Source organism: Rhizophagus irregularis, chromosome 5 (genome assembly GCF_026210795.1).
Source record: "Rhizophagus irregularis chromosome 5, complete sequence".
NCBI classification, from domain to species: Eukaryota; Fungi; Glomeromycota; class Glomeromycetes; order Glomerales; family Glomeraceae; genus Rhizophagus; species Rhizophagus irregularis.
The window spans coordinates 3,673,003-3,692,639 of record NC_089433.1 but is presented as its reverse complement, the minus strand read 5'-3'; the positions used below and the strand labels follow the sequence as shown (position 1 = coordinate 3,692,639).

Sequence of the window (19,637 nt, the reverse complement as noted above, 5' to 3'; positions counted from 1 at the left end):
CATAAAATAACGCCTACTCATTATTCTAATGATACATCAAAAATACCTTCAAGGATTGATTATATCTTTGGTTCCAAAAATTTATGTAACAAAGTTACAGAATTTAATATTTTTAATACTAATACTAGTTATTATTCTTCAGATCATAGATTGCTTCTTACAAGTATTGATCATCCTAACGCCAACTTATCCAAAAACCAAAAATATTATAATTTATCACGTGACTTACCATCCCACGAACAACAATATAAAATAAAGGACATAGATGTGGATCAATGGAATACTTTTCAGATAGAAATTAATAAAAACGCTTATCCAACTTATGAAGATTATTCAAAAGATACTTCCATCCCTTTCCGTTCATCTCAAAATTTCATCAATGAACGTATGAATAGAATCTTAAAAGATATAGAAGAGGCCTTAAACTTAGCTAATGTTCAAAAATACAAACGTGGAGCCCCTAAAAGAAATGACCTTCCGTTACACATCAGACGTCAATTCAATCAACTATATCAACTTGCATCTCTAAAAAGATATCTACGCGACAAAGTATCTATAATTGAAAATAGGAATAACTTTATAAATGTTAACAACACACTTAATCAAAATGAGCGTGATAATATTGATCTCAAAGAAATACTTGAAATTTTCGATAAACATTGGAAATATAAAAGAAAGTGGTTATCGAAATTATTGCAATTTAATAACATTGTTCCCATTCAACCTCTTCCTTTAATTTTGGACACGGTAGTAGAGCTTGAAAGAATTCTATCCTTTATTAATCAATTAGAAACGGCGATTAATAAACAATTGCTTTTGGATCGTTCAGCATAGGATTCAGAACAAATCAAAAAATTTATTGAAAGAAGAGATGATGACATCAAAACAAACAACAAAAGAATGTTAAATTCAATTTTGGAACGTCACCCAAGAAAAATAACATTAGATCGCATCAAATATACAGATAACGGCGAAGTTAAATTCTCCAATGATCGAAACAAGATCACAGAAATAACTAATAACCATTTTCAATATATAGGGTCATCTTTTACAAGTAATTCAAAATATGATCCAACAGTTGGTTTTGACGATTATTGGAAAATTTTTTATCAACCACGTACAAATATACCAGTTGATGAAATTGAATCATTATCTATTGAAATTCATATGGATGAACTATGTGAAATTATCAAAACCTTACCTAATAACAAAGCACCGGGTTTATCTAAAGTTAATTACGAGATAATCAAAAAATTTCCTACAAATTTCCTTAAAGAAATTTTATACCTTTTTAACTTCTCTCTATCACATAATGTTATTCCCGATAGTTGGCAACAAGCTCTACTTTATCCAATACCAAAACCCCAATGGTGGGATAACGACATTAGATATACTCGTCCGATAGTATTATTAGACACGTTCCGGAAAATTCTAACAAAGCTGATTAATGCACACCTCAATAAATTTATCAGTCAAAATAACGTCCTACAGCACAATAACAGAGCTGGAATACAAGGTTCTTCATGCATGGAAATTATTTTCAATATACAAGCAACCATAACGGCAGCAACCAATCTCAAGAAGCCATTATTCATCATGATTCAAGATTTATCAAAAGCATATGACAGAGTAGATATTCCTCTTTTAAACAAGGCGCTAGAGAGAATTTGTCTCCCACCAAATATTATCGCCTTCATCTTAAATCTTTTCACTAATAGATCGAATTATGTAATATTTGAGGATTGGATTGGTGATCCCTATGACGTTATTAATGGTATAGACCAAGGTGACTCGATATGTCCGCTATTGTGGGTTATTTACTACGACCCAATGTTTGAGGCGATTAATTCCTCTAGATTTCCAGGAATAGAATATACTTCAACAATACCACGCACATGTTTCTTTCCTAAAAATGCGTCTCAATCAGACGACAATGATGAAATTAAAGAAATATTATCTCATAAAGTGCTAGGATACTTAGACGATACGACATGGTTGGCAGAACAACTACCCAACCTCATAGAAAATTTGAAAATTGCACATAGTTTTTATGAATTAGCTAATATTCACATTAACAAAGAAAAGACCGTCATCTTGGCTAACAAACATGCAAAGAAAATAATAAAAAACGGAGCTTCTTCATCACCAACTCATATAGATATTGAATTTGGTTCTGTAATTAAAGTGCCCTTATTAGCTAAGTATAAAGCTGCACGAATCTTAGGAGTTTATTTCAATCCGGATGATTTTCACAAAACAAGTACAAAGAAAATTTTCAATACAATCAATTACGTTACTATGCTTATCAGGAAGAAAAAACTTACTCATGATCACGTGATTTACGTGATTAACAAAGTGATTATACCGAGAATAGAATATCTGTCACAGCATTTTATGCTTTCAATCAATCAATGCAACAAAATTAATATCTCCTTACGCTCTGTTATTAAACAAGCCCTTAATCTTCCCAAAAGTACTTTTAATTCGGTTTTACATAGTAACATTTATCCCCATATAATTAATTTTTTTGATCATCAATTAAAAGTTCAATCTTCTTTACTGGTCGCACAAGCAAACAATCCACATACTTCTAATACTTTAAAATTTCTTTTTTTATTATGTCAACAAAAATTTTTTTTACCTGATTCTCTTATTAATTTTTTTGATTTATTTGATAAACCGTTAATTTGTTTTTCTAGAATAGAATCTTTACTTACTTTCTTTAAATTTTATAATCTTTCTTTATCAACTAATTTTAAATTTGTTACGAAAGGAGGTTTCTATCCACTAGCACATTTTGTCATAGACAAAAAATTTCTTTTTGCCCATTTGAACAGCCTTAAAAACAAAGGAATCATGTTCTTAGACCACATCATAACGAAAGATAACGCGTTCCTGGAAGACTATAATACTATAAAGAAAAATCTCCAGCACAAAGGAGGCAAGATACCCCGTTGGTACACTTTTCTAAAAAACAATATCACCATCAATAACCAAGGAAGACTAATCTTCGATCTAGATAAACCGATCATTCAAAACCATATGGCACAACAGGGCGGACATCTCTATTTTATCACGATTTTGCCGATCATTTTGCCGATCATTTGTCGATCATTTATTCAATCATATCACATAAGAAAAATACTGTTATCAGTTATTTTTTGCAAAATTTACATATTAATGTATACTAAAATTTTAAGAATAGCTTAATTTTACTTCAGAATTATAGTATATTAATTTTTACCTAAATCAGAATATTATTAAGCAATTTTACTAATGGAAACTTTTTATAATTTAATGAAAATAAGTATTTTTATTAAAATTAAAATAAAATAAAGGATTTTTATCTATCATTTACATATTATTATAGTTTAACCATATATTATATTGAATTTCATATTGATTATTTATATTATATTCTTCTTGTTCTAAAAGACTATCAATATTTTCATCATCATAATCTTCATCTAAACCTTTATCTTCTGTAAATTCAGATATTTCATTATCTTTTAATGGTTTAAATAATCTTTTATTCAAACTAGTAATATTTGTTTTAATGCTTTCTGATAAATAATTAAAGCAATATTTACACTTTTCATCTAGTAGACTTAAGCATTCTTTATGATAGCTATGGCCACATATTAAAATAATATTTGATGAATTTGATGATAGACAATTTTCTGCATCACAAATTTTATCATTATCAGGTATATTTGAAGTACTCCAAGCTAAAGGAAAAAGCTTAACATTTACATTTCTATTATTAAAACTTGGAAGTTCAAACATATTATTATTGTTATTATTACTTGATTTTCCAATATTATGATAAATTATATCAAAAAGAGATAATAAGAATAATGAAACTTTCTTTTCTAAAGATATTAATTTAACCTTTGAAATATTTGTATTTCTTGTGTTAATAAAAGTATTTTTAAATCCATCATCATTTCTTTCAATATCAATAGTTTTTGCTTTTTGTATAATTTGTTTATCAGTATTTGATTCAGCTGTTTGATATCTAAGAGAACTATGAAAATTTTCAACAAAATAATCATTAAAAATTGGTAAATTATTTTTTAAAACATCTAGTATTGGATGATCATTTAATGTCCAATAAAACACATCACTTAAAAATATAAGTGGTGCTTTATTATAATTATGTCTATGCAATCTTTGAAATAAAATCCAAATTTTTATAACACTTTCTAAATATCCTTCAAAAAATCCACATCTAAAAAGTTTAGTATATATATCTAAAGTAAGTGGTAAAGAATTGTCTAATAAATCTATCATCATTAAATATTCAACATCTTTTATATTTCCAAAACGATTAATAATTAAATTGCGAATATTTTTCCATCCATAAAATGTTAAATTTAATATAAGATTAATAAGTCTTGGCTTTGGTTTTTGTGCTAAAATCTTGTTAGCTCCAAAGAGATCATGATATATCATTTCAAAAAAGAAATGATATTGTTGAAATAATGTTTCTCTGCTATTTAAAGAAATATGTAGTGGACCAATCATAGGAATTATACTTAATATTTGAGGTGAAATTCCAGAATTTTCTTTTTTATTAAGTCTTAATGTAATAGCTCTTTTTAAATTTACTTGACCAGGCCAATCACAAATTGTAGGTATTACAAAATTATTTAAATAATCCTCTTGTTCTATTTTTTCAAATACTTTAAATAAAATATTTGAAGATTCAATATAATCCTTTGTATTGTGCAAAGGATGTAAAATAAAATCCACCAACTTACTATTTTTCATTGATCTTAGTTCTTGTTGATTTTGAACACGTCCATCATAATTATGAACAGTAAGAAATTCCAATTTATTTTCATAAGAATCATCAGATAAATATTGCTTCCACATTTCATTTTGTTGATAATAACTTTTTCCTAATTTACTCATGAAGCTAACATCAATATAATCTATAATTAATTTAAAATCAACACCTTTAGGATTATGAATTGGAATTCTGTTTAATGAGTAATAAGGTATTTTAGGAATATTAGAATTTGAATTTAATAAAATTGTTACAAAGTGATTAATGTCATGTGTTTTTAATAGAGTTGGTTGATTTCTTCTATGAATATTATGATAATCATCAATATTAAGTATAAACATATTTTCAATGTTTTGTAAACAATAGTCATTTACAGTATACTGATGATCTTCTGAAATATAAGTTTTTTGTCGATTTACTGTTCTTCGAGATACTGATAATCCTATATTTGCAAGTGTATCAATAGAAGAAGCTGATGCTCCAGAAGTTTCTAAATATGATCCAATATCTGCTTTAATTCCATTTATATATTTGTTATTAATACTAGCTAAAAAATAACATAAAGAAACTAGTTTTTTCTTATTATTATTATTTGTTTTAACAGATTTTGTATTAGGATTAGTTCCCTTATATAATTCATCAAAAAATCCAATTAAATCTGTATCTGCTTCTTCTAACATAATTTTAAATTCATCAGGATCATAAATTGTTTTTTGTTTTAATACTCTTTGATTTTTATAAAGAATGTTAGACATTTTTTTAATTTTATCACTTAAACTAATTTCATTTGAAATTGTTAATTGTGTTATAATCTCTTGATAATCTGATTCAAACTGCTTTAATTCTTCTCCACTGTATAAAACATCTTTTCTAAATGAATAAGCATGATTTCCTATATTTAATATATTATTATCATTTTCTTTTTTAGAAATTGGTGCATTATATTCTTCTAATATATTATAATCAGGATCTTTATCTGTCCTTTTTCTGCATAAGCTACAAATTTTAGCAGTCTCATCTAAATTTAAAATTAACATCAATCTCTTTGGAACCTTTTCAAGATTAAGGTTTTTTGATCTTTTATTTGTATTTTTTGATTGACTTTTATATTCATCATGCTTTGGATGAGAGCAAGTTTCATTATGTTTAAGGTTATGAGCTTCATTAATAATAAATTTATTATAGTGAGTTTGACATAGTTTCATGCCAACTAAAATAATTTCTTTATTTGTTATTGGAATTTTTGTATTATTAGTAATTTGCTTAATTGCTCCTTTGCAATCAGTTGAATTAAAACTGCAAGTAGAATCTGTTGACATTTTATTGAATAATTTATTCAAAACTTTTATATTAAATTCAAAAAAAGTGTTGTTTTTTATTAAGTTAAAAAAAAATAATGCTGTTTTATATTATATTTAAATTAGATAATAATATTTTATATTAAAATTGATACAATTTTTATAAGTATTTTCTGTAAATTTTAAAAACTATTTATAAAAAAATGAACAATATATATAAAATTCAATTATTTTACTTTATTCTCTATTTATTATAAATGAATTAACCCTTAAAACAGTTCATAAAAACTATACCAAAAATTAGTCTTATTAACCTTAAATAATTGCAAGTATTTATTTAACAATAACTTCTGGGTTATCAAAAATTATCCAGGTTTATTTTAGCTACAGATTCTTGAATACCTAAATAATATACTATAAAAGTTTCAAGTTTCGCCCGAACATCTGTGGCTTCGCCTGAAGCTTCAAAGTCAAATTAGCAGATGATCGGCATATGATTGGTAAATACTATAATTATTGAAAATTTTGGCTCAAAGCTAACTTTGGCATTACATTTTTTTTTGCCACAAAATTTTTATAGTATATTTTTGATAACCTAAACTACCAAATAAAATAATTAGTGTAATTTTTTTGAGCAAATATGGCTTTGCCCGAAGCCTCAAAAAAATGGGATAATCAATATATATATGATCGGCAAATGATCGGCAATGTGATATTTAGCATGTCCGCCCTGTTATATGGCACCACGTCCTCCCACCCCTCCGATCGATGGTAACACTTTACATCACCCGAAAAGATCTCAACAATGGGTAACATCTTGGATACCGCATCTTTCAGATATCGTCTATGGAAAACTTCTTAGTACCAACAACTTTCCTAATTGTTGTCCAGTATCTTATATGGAACATTGGATTCATAAAGATATATCGGCGTCTTCACTCCACACTTCACCTCGTTCAACTCCCAATATTTTGATTCGTTGTCAAGGTTGTGCTCAACATTTCTCTTATTATGTCGGAGACATGAGACCAAAATGCATTATTCAAGTTAAGCATAAAGATTTGATTCTTCTTGAAGCATTACCCAAAAAGAAAAAAGAAGACCTCTTTCCTCGTCCTAACGTTCCGATTAAAGACTTCCAATTACTTAAATATAGTCATCCTAACTACCGCCTTATGGCGTTTAATGATCATTTAATCCAAAGAGGTTACAACTCTACTGTGAATTTTCGACCCATTAATCCCCCTATTCAAGATAATTCTAATGTTCCAAATACTTTACGCAACATGGATCTAATTACGAAATTATTTGATGATCTTAAAATATCAGAAGATTTACAAGATATAGCTACTACGCTCGCGCCCTTCATTGATTTAGAATTTTTTACTGATGGTTCTTATGATTCCACTAATTCCCAAGCAGGTTTTCCTATGGGCTATGGTTGGACTACTTCCAATTTATTCAATAGTAACATCACCTATAATGGATCTTTACAATTCTTTCCTTCATCAACCAAGGCGGAAACTATGGCTATTTTAACGGCGTTAGTCGTGTGCCCAGAGTTTGGTAAAATTGTCATTCATACTGATTCACAAGCAGCAATTGATTCGTTTCATAAATCAAAAAATTTACACACCATATCGCCGAGGCGCTTCAACAAAATTAACAACAATATACTTTGGTCATCAATCCATTTTACCATAAAATCCTTATCATTGAAAGTGAAACTTTTGAAGGTCAAAGCCCACTCGGGTAACCAGTTTAATGACATTGCGGATATTCAAGCCAAATTAGGCCGCACCCAACCTATACCTACGACAATCATACACGATCACTTACCCAACCAAACTATCACTTTAAACTGGAACAATGAAGTACCCTGGATAAGGATGTTCGTAAATGTGTCGGTACTATACTGAATTATCAGCGTTTAGATAATCACCTCAATCACGCTTCTTTGGAATCAATTAAGAACGACACCAAAAATCTTCTAATTAATTGGGCATTATCCAGCAAATGGTTTAATTATAATGGCCGTAACGATACTACATCACTGTTACATACTAAAGATCTAAAATGGAAAATCAGATGTTCAACGCTCACGTTACCAACCTTGGACATTTTGAATAGGAATTTCCCTCTACTCATTAAAGACCGTACACAATGCCTATCATGTCATAACCACGTTGAAACAAATATTCATTTATGGGAATGTTCAGATAATTATGAACTTATCAAATCCTCTTTTATCCAAATGGGAGCCATTTTAATCGACCTGCTGAAATCTCACACTGATAGACTATCTCTAGTAATTTCTGATTCAATCAAATACTCTCCTACTTTCAGATGGGCGTATCGTTCTGAACCCATTCATCCTGTGGCTTATTTACTTCTTAAATCATATATTTCCAATGATTTATTAGGGATTTTTCGAGCACATATTAATACTATGAAACACATTGTTAAATTAATTATGCATTATATGCACCAATGTAGTATCCTCATCAAAATTAATATTTGGAAAGCTCGCAACCAGAAATGGAAAGCTTTAAGAGACACCTGGGGAATCACAAAAACGTCTTTTACAAAATATCGGGATATTTTCTTGCGCAATCAAAGAACCGCAGCTGCCCTTAATAGGCCGGTAGTTATCGATAATAATAGAGATATGGAACGTGGATATATTAATCCTTTTAATGACTTTCGTAATTTTAAATTAGATAAAGATTTTTTATTTATTTTATTTTCGTCATCCAATTTTTTACATAGTGGTTCTTTCTTTTCACATTTAGATGAAGTTTTTTCTTTTAATAATGTAATTACTAATAATAGTCCCTTTAATTTTGCTATTTATAATGTGTAGATTGCCACAACTTCTTAATATTTTGTTAGTGTCCTTTATCATTTTCTTTCTTTCGGTTCATTGGTTCCTTTCTGGTAGGGGAGGGGATCATCCTGGTTCGTTGGATTTAAAGAAGTTCGGGTCCGTCCTCGGGGGGATGATAGCTAGAAGTAGGATAGCACGGTTACGTATATGTCCTGTTAATAGTCTGTCCGTCTTCACATAAAATAAATAAATAAATATATCTTGCATGAAAAAAAAATTTTCAAGAAACAAATAAAAGGTCTCCTAATGGATCTCGGTATGGATTTTCGAGGAATTTGACCTGGACAAGGGCACCGCCAAACCAACCGCACCGTTAAGACGGACGATTTGCTTTTTTGCTTCATGTTCAAATGGAGTTACGGCTAGTCTAGTTTCTTGGGGATACATACTAATAGTTTTTGTTTTGTAGGATGGATGGGGTTGCGGGTGTTTGACGTTGGAAGAGGGGTGAATATCGCATAAACAAGTGGAGGAGGAGTTTTGTTAAGGATAGGCACCACTTTCGTTACCGGAGAGCACTTGTAATCTTAGTATAGAGTTAGTTATTAGTGCAGTCAGGGACTGTTTATGTTTCTGTTTTTATATGTTTTTGTATGTTTTTTTAGGATAGATTACGTTTTGTTATAGAGTCATATCGTGTTGCACATATTCTAGGTATTTCTAATTTGGATATCTATCCTTAATAAAATGAAATGCGTTACAAAATTTTTTTAAAAAAAAAAATATTTGTGTACTCGTCTCAAAAATTGGCTGAACAAAAAATTCGTGATCTTTAAAATTTACTTTATTTAAGAAAGTCTATTTGAATTAAGCAAATTTCAATCTCTTGGAAAATATTGATTCAAAATCGACAATCAAATCAACATTAGCTGAAATCACTATTTTGCAGGGCTGCAGGCTGAAATCATTCAAATCACGAGATAATTTACGTCATGTTTTATTTAGTGAGCATAAGGAAAAAAAAAGAAAAGAAGAAGCGAGAGTAAAAATGAATAAAATTTATATTCCATATTATTAGTATAGTCCAAAATATTTGATTAATTAATAAAGCAAATTTATTAATATGAATCTTTTTCCTTTAATTAATCTTATTTTGTTTTTTTAAAACAAGGATTAAAAATAATTTTTTAAATGTTATAAAATCCATTTAAAGAATTATATCTGCCATGAATTTCACTTTAATTTTAAAATGTAACAGCATAAAACATTATTATAAAATCTCTTATGAATGAATGAAATTTGTTTTCGCCTTTAATAAATAAAAACAAATGCGAGTAATGATTGTTAAAGGAAACTCAGATTTGGTTTAATAAATGTATCTATTATTTATCTGATTACATTTATCTTCTTATGATTTGAAATACTTCATAATCTTCTATTGAAAAATTAGCAATAGAATCTCTTATACTTCTTTCGTAACGCACTTTATTACAATAAGTTGTATCAAAAGCTGCAGATGGGTTATTGCTTATAGTAAATATGTTGAGATCGCTTCCAAATTTTGGACCGCATGAAGTGCTATAATCTAACGCATAACTTGCATATCTTACATTACTTAAAATTGCATCATTAATATTCTTATTTTTAAAAGAAAAAATAAAACTATCATTAGTTTTACCCCATCTACCAGTAGTTTCCCATTTCAAAGGATTATATCCACCAAGAATTTCTTCATTTTCTTTTACTTTAATAAATGTAACTGTATTAGCTTTGCCATCACATAATTCATGAAATTTTTTAGGAGTAAATTCATCTCGACTTCCTCTTAATAATAATTCAAATTTATATGGTAAATATAATTCCTCATAATTATTATCATTAATAACCACTTTATTAACCCATTTTGAAACAGTTGAAATAATATTAGCATCAACAATTTTTGAATCAATAATTTGGGAATCATCAATTTTAATTTCATTATTCTTAATTTTTCTTGGACGTAAAACGTTGTATCTTGACACACTACCAGGTTCCAAATAAGAATTCAATAATTCTTCATATAGTTGTTTATCTAAGAGTTTTCGATATGGACGAACTTTTTGCGAGAATTCTATAGAAGATAAACTAAAAAATCTAATTGAAGGCAAACAATGTTGCAAGATATCTTTCATCATTTTGAAATCATCATCTGACCAAATACTAGGATCTGGAATAAGATTTGGATTTTGTGCAAGACCCCATTTTAATACATGTTCCCATACTTCAATCTCGTTCATTTGTAAATCATCTCTTTTAATAAGTGAAATTAAAGATGTTTCAGTTAGTGAAGTGAAATCAAAAGAATTGAATATTTTTTCTGGTGATTGAGCCATTAAATTTGTACAAAATTCTTGAAGTTCTAATAAATTATTAGATTGTGAACTAATTTGTTGAGTGAACCCAAAATTTTGTTCTATCAATTCGGGTTTATTTCTAATCAAATATTTTTGTAAATAATCAACTAGTTCTTGAAGATTGAGGTTATCTGCAGCGGCCAAAACATTAAGAAAGTCTGAAGCATCACGCATATTCAACGAAAGAATTCCACCATAAATATACCTGAATTACAAAAATATAATATATTAGAAATCCGTTTAGTTTGTATTGACTTAATTTATAACTTACTCTAAAATTATTTGAAATATTTCCGATGACATATTTGGTAATCTGATATGAACTAAATTATTAGTATTATTGTTCCTGTTATTGGAAGCTAAAATTCGTCGTAAATATGGAGAACGGTAACACAAAATATTCTTATGAGCACGAAATATTTTTACGTTAGGATCTTCACCAACTTCAATTGTAATATCATAATATTCATCATCCTTTAATAACTCAACGTAATTTTGACTTAATTTTGAAAAAAATTGGGCAGACATTTGTTAAAGAATAAAGTCCCAAGTTTGAGGAAGACAATATTTATAAACTTGTGAGTAATATTCATCGCATTTTCCCATAATTGTTTCATATTTATTGATGTACAGATTGTACAGTACAACTTTAAACTCGTTAATTCGTTACGCCAATCTGCACAATCTGCGGCTTGTTATCATATAACGCATTAAATTTTTGACAATCTTACCTTGAATTGAAAAATTGGGCGTATTCTAGTATTTTTGAAATCAAATCTAACCATAATTCCTAATTTGGATAGATAATTTTATATATTATTAATAGAGGTGGATAATTTTTTTTTCATTAGAAATGGAAATTACTTGCCATTCTGGTCTAAATTTTCTCTTTTCGTAATGTAGTTTTTTTGAAAAAATTCAAAATGAAAATGGAAATCACCTTCCATTTTGAATTTTTTTCTCTATTGTAAATCAATGTTGTTGGATTTCATTAAAAAATTCAAAGCTTTTTTTTTATTTAATAATACAGTTGCTAATAAAAATAATTGTGATATATAATTCTCATTTTAAAAAATAATAAAAAATTAATTGAAAATACTGTATGATTATTCCTAAAAAAAAAAATTTTTATCTCATTTTAACTTAGTAGAAGTTTTAAAATGACGAAATAAAAAGGTTATGATAAAATAATATAATTAACTAGTCTAAAAATGACACAATAATAATTATAAATAGGTATCCAGACTTTTCGCACCGTGACCTTATAAATAAACTTTTAAAAGAAAAAAATTTCTATTAACATTTTATTTTCAAATAAAAGAAAAACTTTTACAAAAGAACTTTTTTGATAAAAAAAGATGTTAACTACTATAAACTTTTTGTCTGATAATGAAACTAAATTCATTGATGAAGGTCTGGCACAGCAGTATTTATGATAGGATGAGCAGAGCAACATCGTGGCAATATCTGGATATCACGTACTTTGACCCAATTTTCGTTAAAGCAGATGAAAATTGAAAGATTAAAAGAGGAAAACGGAAATAAACAGCAAAAATATCATGATATATTGGTTTTAAGCGCTTTATTGAAGTGTAATCGATCTACATGAAAATACAATCACGTGCAAAAGCCCTAAGAATAACGGTCATTCAAGATTAACTTTAACAACTGATATTTATTACCAAAAAAAGGTTCTATAACGATGAAGCCTTCTAATATAGCCCCCTTTGATAAATCTATTTCTTGTTACCATATACAAAATTCAGATATATAATTTGAAGGTTCTAATACTCGAATAATTTGAATAGTTTGAGTAATTTTGCTAAAGATTAAAATTCGTGATTTTAAATTTACTTAACGTTTGTGAAAGACATTTAATATTAGTTTATTCTAAGAAAGTCTAATGAATTTTTAATTAAGTCAGTTATCTTGTTCTTTTGGTCAATTCCAATCCGCCTGGAAAAACATTGAGATCGCTAAATAAAGTTAATTGTTGGTCGAAATAATTACAATGTAGGAAATTGGTAACTAAATCACGAGATAATCATTGACCTTATTAAATTTAGCGAGCAAAATACGAATACATTCCTTCCAATTAAAATCCACATAGTTTATAATGATTTTTAGTTCTTATGATGATAGGAAAGAAGTTATTTTTTACTCAATAAAACTTGCGCTCTACGATTTGAAATACTTCATAATCCTCTATAAAAAAATAATCTTCGGAATCTCATATTTTTTTCATAATATTTCTTTTTACAGCGAATTATATTATAATCTGTTAGACTCGTAGAATTATAAATAATAATATCACCGCCAAAAGATGGACCACTAGTAGCGCTATAATAAATTGCACAATTTACATTTATTACATTACTAATTGTATCTTTAATACTTTTATTTGTAAAAGAAAAAATTAAACTATCATTAGTTTTTTTCCAACATGAAGTTCCAGAAAATTTCATACATCATCACATAACTCATGAAATTTTTTTGGAGTAAATCCATCGCGGCTTTCTCTTAATAATAATTTAAATTCATATGGTAAATATATTAAAAAACGATAAATAAAGTTGAAACAAGTTCATAATATTAGGAGTTGAAGTAAATACTAATTAATTGTTTGTTTCTCCTTGTTTTACAGCAAGGAGAAAATTTTTCTTCAAGACGTTTCATGACCTCATCCATACCACCACCACTATAGAGGTTAATCAAATTTTCATTATAAGCTTCCGTTGTGCCACTGGCTCTATTCACTTTTTTTATTGTCAATTCTCTTACAACACTATCTAATCTACCAGGAGTTTCCTCGGGATTATAGCAAGGCTTGCAATAGCTAGTTCCTGCATAGCAATTGGCATAATTTATTATATAACCTTTTATCTTCTAGATTATTTTTAGTCATCTGCTTCTTTTTAGTTATCTCTTTATAATCTATATTTTGTGAACTAATTAACTGTAAGTTGATTAATAGATTTGAGTTAGTGAGTTTATAATACATTATTCATAATCAATACAAATATATATATACACCTCCTCATGTTCTTTAATAAATTTTTTCCAGTATAACACTAACCATATTTCTGAATGCTCCAATTTTGTCTATTGAAAGCAAATAAGATATTCATTAGCAGTGTGAATTTTTTATTTAAGACAAAGGTCTGGATTTTTTATTAAGATAAATGAGGGTATATAGCTGGTCTAACTAACAGTCCATTTACTAATGATAAACTTAGGCCAGGACTGTGGAGTGGTCACACACAAAGCACAACAAAAAAGTTATTCTCCCAGTCAGATGCACCCTCATAGGAGTTATCTCCCTAAAAAAGTTATCCATTTTTTACATTCCATCTTTTTAAAGTCTCATACTTCCAGAATTAATAACCTTATATCACAGAATTTATTAAATCATTTACATTTTCTGTGAATGGACTCATAATAAAAGGCTCATTTTACAGAAATAATGGATAAAATTTTTATAGGTCCTATGTACCTTTTCTTTTAAATCCATCCTCAGTTTCTCAGCTTTTTTTAAAAATTCAAATGACCAGAATTCATCCAAACCTTTCCAGTTTGAAAATGATGAAGAAGAAGCAATGATGACATCAAGGTGTAGATCCATGAATTCATGATATGATGATCTATAATTTTTCTCTCTTAAATAAGAGATAAGGGCTGTATTTAAAATGAAGGTAAGAATTCAAATTAAATAAAGGAAAGGAGAAGATTATAAGTCCTCAAGTCACAAAACTTACTATCTTGGCCAAGGTATTTAGATGTATCCTCCTCCATGATTATTTTAGCCAAAGTCCAAAAAGTTAAAAATGGTAAACAAGCAGGTCTTTAAATAAAAAACAAAATATGCTTTTACATCATTTTTAATAATACTGAATTAACATTGCATCATCTTTATTGAGAAATAATAGCAAATTATGATTTTTTACTCATATAGAGACAATTTTTTTTACCTAAAAAATACAAAAGACTAATAAATATGACACATATTGATATTAATATTATTAGAATATTTAAAAATGATATTCTAGATTCATGCACCATCTTATGAAGTTTCTACTAGCATTCAAATAGTGTGGATGATGGTAATAATATAAAGTTATTGATATGGTGTGATAGCTTGTAATTACGACAAATAATAGATTTATGCAAGTATTGATAGAATCACTCTACGTCACATCTAAAAAAATGGTAGCCAGATTCATTTCGATTCATTTTGCAAGTTACAATTAATAGGATTTTATATCTAAGTCCACTAGCCCTAATCCCTTGCCCTAATCCTAATCCTAATCCCTTACCCTAGCCTAACTCTAGTCCTAACCCTAATTCTAAGAAACCGCCAAAATGAATCCGGCTATCAAGATTCGTTGTATTGATAGTAAAATCTATGGATCATATGACTCATAATTATTTTTACCATCATTTTAAAAGACTTAGCGAACAAGCTATTTTGGGTCATTATGTCGAATATTCGATAAATCAAATATTATTATTATACCAGTTTATATAGTATATTAAAAAGTACAGAAGATATATCAATATTTATCACCTTAAATATGTTTATAATATCAATAGCTTAATACAATGTTATCATACAGAAACTTGTAAATAGATGCACGACTCCGGGATATCAGGTGATCTGCTGCGTTGAATAGTGCCGGCCGAGACTAAGTTAATTCCGGCTGGAATTAGGATGGTATCATGACTAACTTTGATATATGTAATTTATAATAAAGTTGGTATATAGTGATAAAATTAATTATAGATGGAAGAAAAAAGTTCGTTATGGGCCAAAATCAGTTTATCCCGAATCGTTATATCAAGTTATGGCTGTATTCATTTTTTTAAAAAATGTCATGATCTTCGCGTTTTGTTTGTCTATATTTGTAAAATTAATAATGCTATTAATAATATTAAAAAAATTATTAAATATAAATTTATCTTCTTTATTTCATAACAATGAAATTAACTAGAAGAAAGGTATTTTTCATTAGATGATATCAAGAATTATTTATAAAGCATTACTTTTTTTTTTGTTAAAAGCACAATATATTATATATAGTATTTATATTGCTATAGTTAATATATAAACATATATTTTTATTAAATTTTCGTTATAATAACAATAATTATTTAAATTGTACGTGACTGTGCGCTAATCGCGGGTTTTCTTAATAATATTCTAAGATAAAATTTAGTGAAACTTGCTACGACCAACAAATTGACCAAAGAATAAATTGTACTGTGGACAATTTGGCAAATTGACGAGTTGTACTTTGGACGAAACAGTACCAAATGTTCACCAGTATTCAAAGGATGAAGGAAGAGTAATTGAACAGTAGTCAATTTTAGTGTAGTTTTATTCATTAATAATTGTAAGTGTTAAGCTAGTATGAATATTACAGAGTACCGAAGGAGGCCAGTTGACGTAATTCTGGTTATACTTGCCCGCCCATATTAAATGGGATGGGAATTTTGATTTTGGCTGGAATTATACAATGATATCAAAAATCACTGACATTATTTTTGAATATTTTACTGCATTGATTCATCGCAAAGATATCATTAAAAGACAATCTAAAGCTCATAGAATGTGATATTTCATGTCTCTAGCTTACATAGATGAATAATTATTCGCATTTTATTGTTCTAAGGTTTTTAATGATTATTCTTTATCTATTGAACTAGAGACATGAGAATACGAAGAATCCTACCGATTGCTTCCAATTTCTCAAATATACATTTTTCATATTCTGTTATTATGAAAATTTCAATAATAGAACAAAATAACCAGTAAACTTAAATTGATGCCTACATAAATTTTTTTTTAATCAAATTATTCACCAGAGTATTTCAAATTATTATGGAATAGCATTACATATTATCATGTTTTCTATATAAATAAAGAGAGTATGCGGTAAAACAAGCTGCAGGTTAATGTAATATATCTATTGTACATAATTTTAAAAAAAATTGAATAGACATTTTTTTTTAAAAAAAAAAAATAATAATAAAAAATTTAAAAATAAATTGATGTCAAAATTACATCAAATTATTAAAAGATGATGAATACTATCGATATTACAATTGAGGTTGGCGCAGACCCTTACGTAAAAATATTTTGAGCTCATATAAACATTTTATGTATCGTTCTTCATATTTACGTAGAATTTTTGCCTCCAAATGATAATGATTTAAATCATATTAACATACCAAATATATCACCAGAAATCTTTCAAATTGTTTTAGACTAAGTTATTTAAAAAAATTTAATATACAATATAAGATTATCCCATTCAATGAAGAATACTACCATAAATATACCTATATCATTACAAGAATTTAATTAGCAACTAAAAATTATAAGATATTTCAGATTTCTTAAGGTATTAGAAGCTGCAGATATATTTCTTTTCCAAGAATTGATTATTTACAAAAACTATATTTAATTAATAAATCAGAGTGGATAGAAAAACATTTAAATTTATTTAACAAATTAGTGCGAAATCTAATAATTTATTAAAACTTTAAGAATTTTGTACAAATTTAATGCGAAAAGATATTCAAATCTTTTGATTTCGCTTCACTTCTGAAAATCTTCAATTTCACTTATTAAGAGAGATGATTTACAAATGAAAGAAGTTGAAGTATGGGAATATGTATTAAAATGGGGACTTGCACAAAATTCAATTCTCATTTCATATCCTAAAACTTGATCCGATAATGATTTCAAAACAATGAAAAAATACTTTACAAAATTGTTTGACTTTAATTAGATTTTTTAGTTTATCATCTAAAGAATTAACACAGAAAGTTCGACCATATCAAAAACTTTTAGATCAACAACTTTATGAAGATTTAGTGAACTCATATTTGAACCCTGATAACGAGATATTTTGCTTCTTAATTTAAATATTATTTCAACAATTTCAAGATGGATTAATAAAGTGGATCTTAATAGTAAATTTATACGTTTTAGAGGATTATATTTAACATACTACTTTAAATTGCTATTACGAGGAATTAAAGATGGGCTTACTCCTAAAAATTTCATGAGTCATGTGATGGTAAATATAATACAGTTACTTTTATTAAAATAAAAGGGACAGAAGAAATTATTGGTGGGTATAATCCATTAGAATCTTCTAGTTCCTGGGCAAAACTAAAGATAACTTTATTTTTCCTTTAAGAATGGGAATATTATTATCAGTAACGTGAAAAATTTCAATTATGCTGTAGCATTTACCCTAGATGTGGGCCAAGGTTTGGTTCTGATATTTTTCTAGCATCTTCCAATGAATATACGGATTACAATTTAACGTGTTATCAAAAGAATTTTTATGAAAAAAAAGATAATTGAGATTGAACATTTTTCTTTAGAAAATTATGAAGTATTTCAAATCGTAAATAGATAGATGAATTGATTTTTAAAGGATTTTGAAACTCAACTTATTAAACGTAAGAATTGAACAAAAAATTCACATGTAATTTTTGATTTATGTTATTAGAAAGAAAGTATGTCTTAATAATATGAAACTTTATGATCATAATCGCTTTAATTAAATATATTGTTTTATAAATATTTAAGAAATTTGTATATATATATTTCACAAATTTCCAAAATAGAATTTGGATTCTAAATTTATTCAATTTAGAGGTTGAAGCCGGCTAAGAAAATTTAACTGATTAAAATTGGGCCTTAATCAGATTATATAATTAATCGATCAATATTTTAAAAAAAATCCAATTTTTTTTTGGCTGCAACTTTTTTACTAGTTGTGTGAAAGTCACATTTAATATTAAAACAATAATACAGTCCGAAATTTAGATAATTTTAATCGATTTTTGCACTCTCAATCGTCTCTAATTTAATTGCACAATATAGGAACTATTTATGCTTGAACTGATACATACATGTATTACTTTTCGCAACAAACAATGGCAAAATTTAACATGCTAATACTAGCAAAACCAACATAAATATATATAATATACACTCTATAATAAATATTTTAAATTAAATTATTATAGCAAGCATATGTTAATTTTTTTAATGAGATTTTCAAACTTATCACGTTAAAGATTATGAACGATCAAATAAAAATTCATTTCAGATTGAATTACCTAAAGTATTTGTGATTAAATGTAATAATTTTTAGTTTTTTACCTACACAAGCAAATTTTGTGTTCTTAATAAAATATGTCTCATAAAAAGTGAAGATTCAAAATAAAGGTAAAAAACACCAATACTGAACATACCAAAGAAAATTCCACTTCAAGAAATTAAGTCGGTTCTTATTGCTTCGAATCTT

The 19,637-nt window shown here is 27.4% G+C and overlaps 2 protein-coding genes across 2 annotated transcripts; both read right to left on the bottom strand.

The window, feature by feature from the left end:
- Positions 1-3,354: 3,354 nt before the first annotated feature.
- On the bottom strand, positions 3,355-6,253 carry OCT59_025323 (uncharacterized protein; the record flags this gene model as incomplete). Its single annotated transcript, XM_066137686.1, has 2 exons — positions 4,764-6,253; positions 3,355-4,670 (listed from the first exon to the last, which is right to left on the bottom strand). Exons 1-2 carry the CDS (start codon positions 6,109-6,111, stop codon positions 3,355-3,357), a joined length of 2,664 nt encoding a protein of 887 aa, XP_065992017.1. The 5' UTR covers positions 6,112-6,253.
- A 7,649-nt stretch (positions 6,254-13,902) lies between these two features.
- On the bottom strand, positions 13,903-15,102 carry OCT59_025322 (uncharacterized protein; the record flags this gene model as incomplete). Its single annotated transcript, XM_066137675.1, has 4 exons — positions 13,903-14,146; positions 14,387-14,412; positions 14,804-14,985; positions 15,066-15,102. 4 exons carry the CDS (start codon positions 15,100-15,102, stop codon positions 13,903-13,905), a joined length of 489 nt encoding a protein of 162 aa, XP_065992016.1.
- Positions 15,103-19,637: the final 4,535 nt, after the last annotated feature.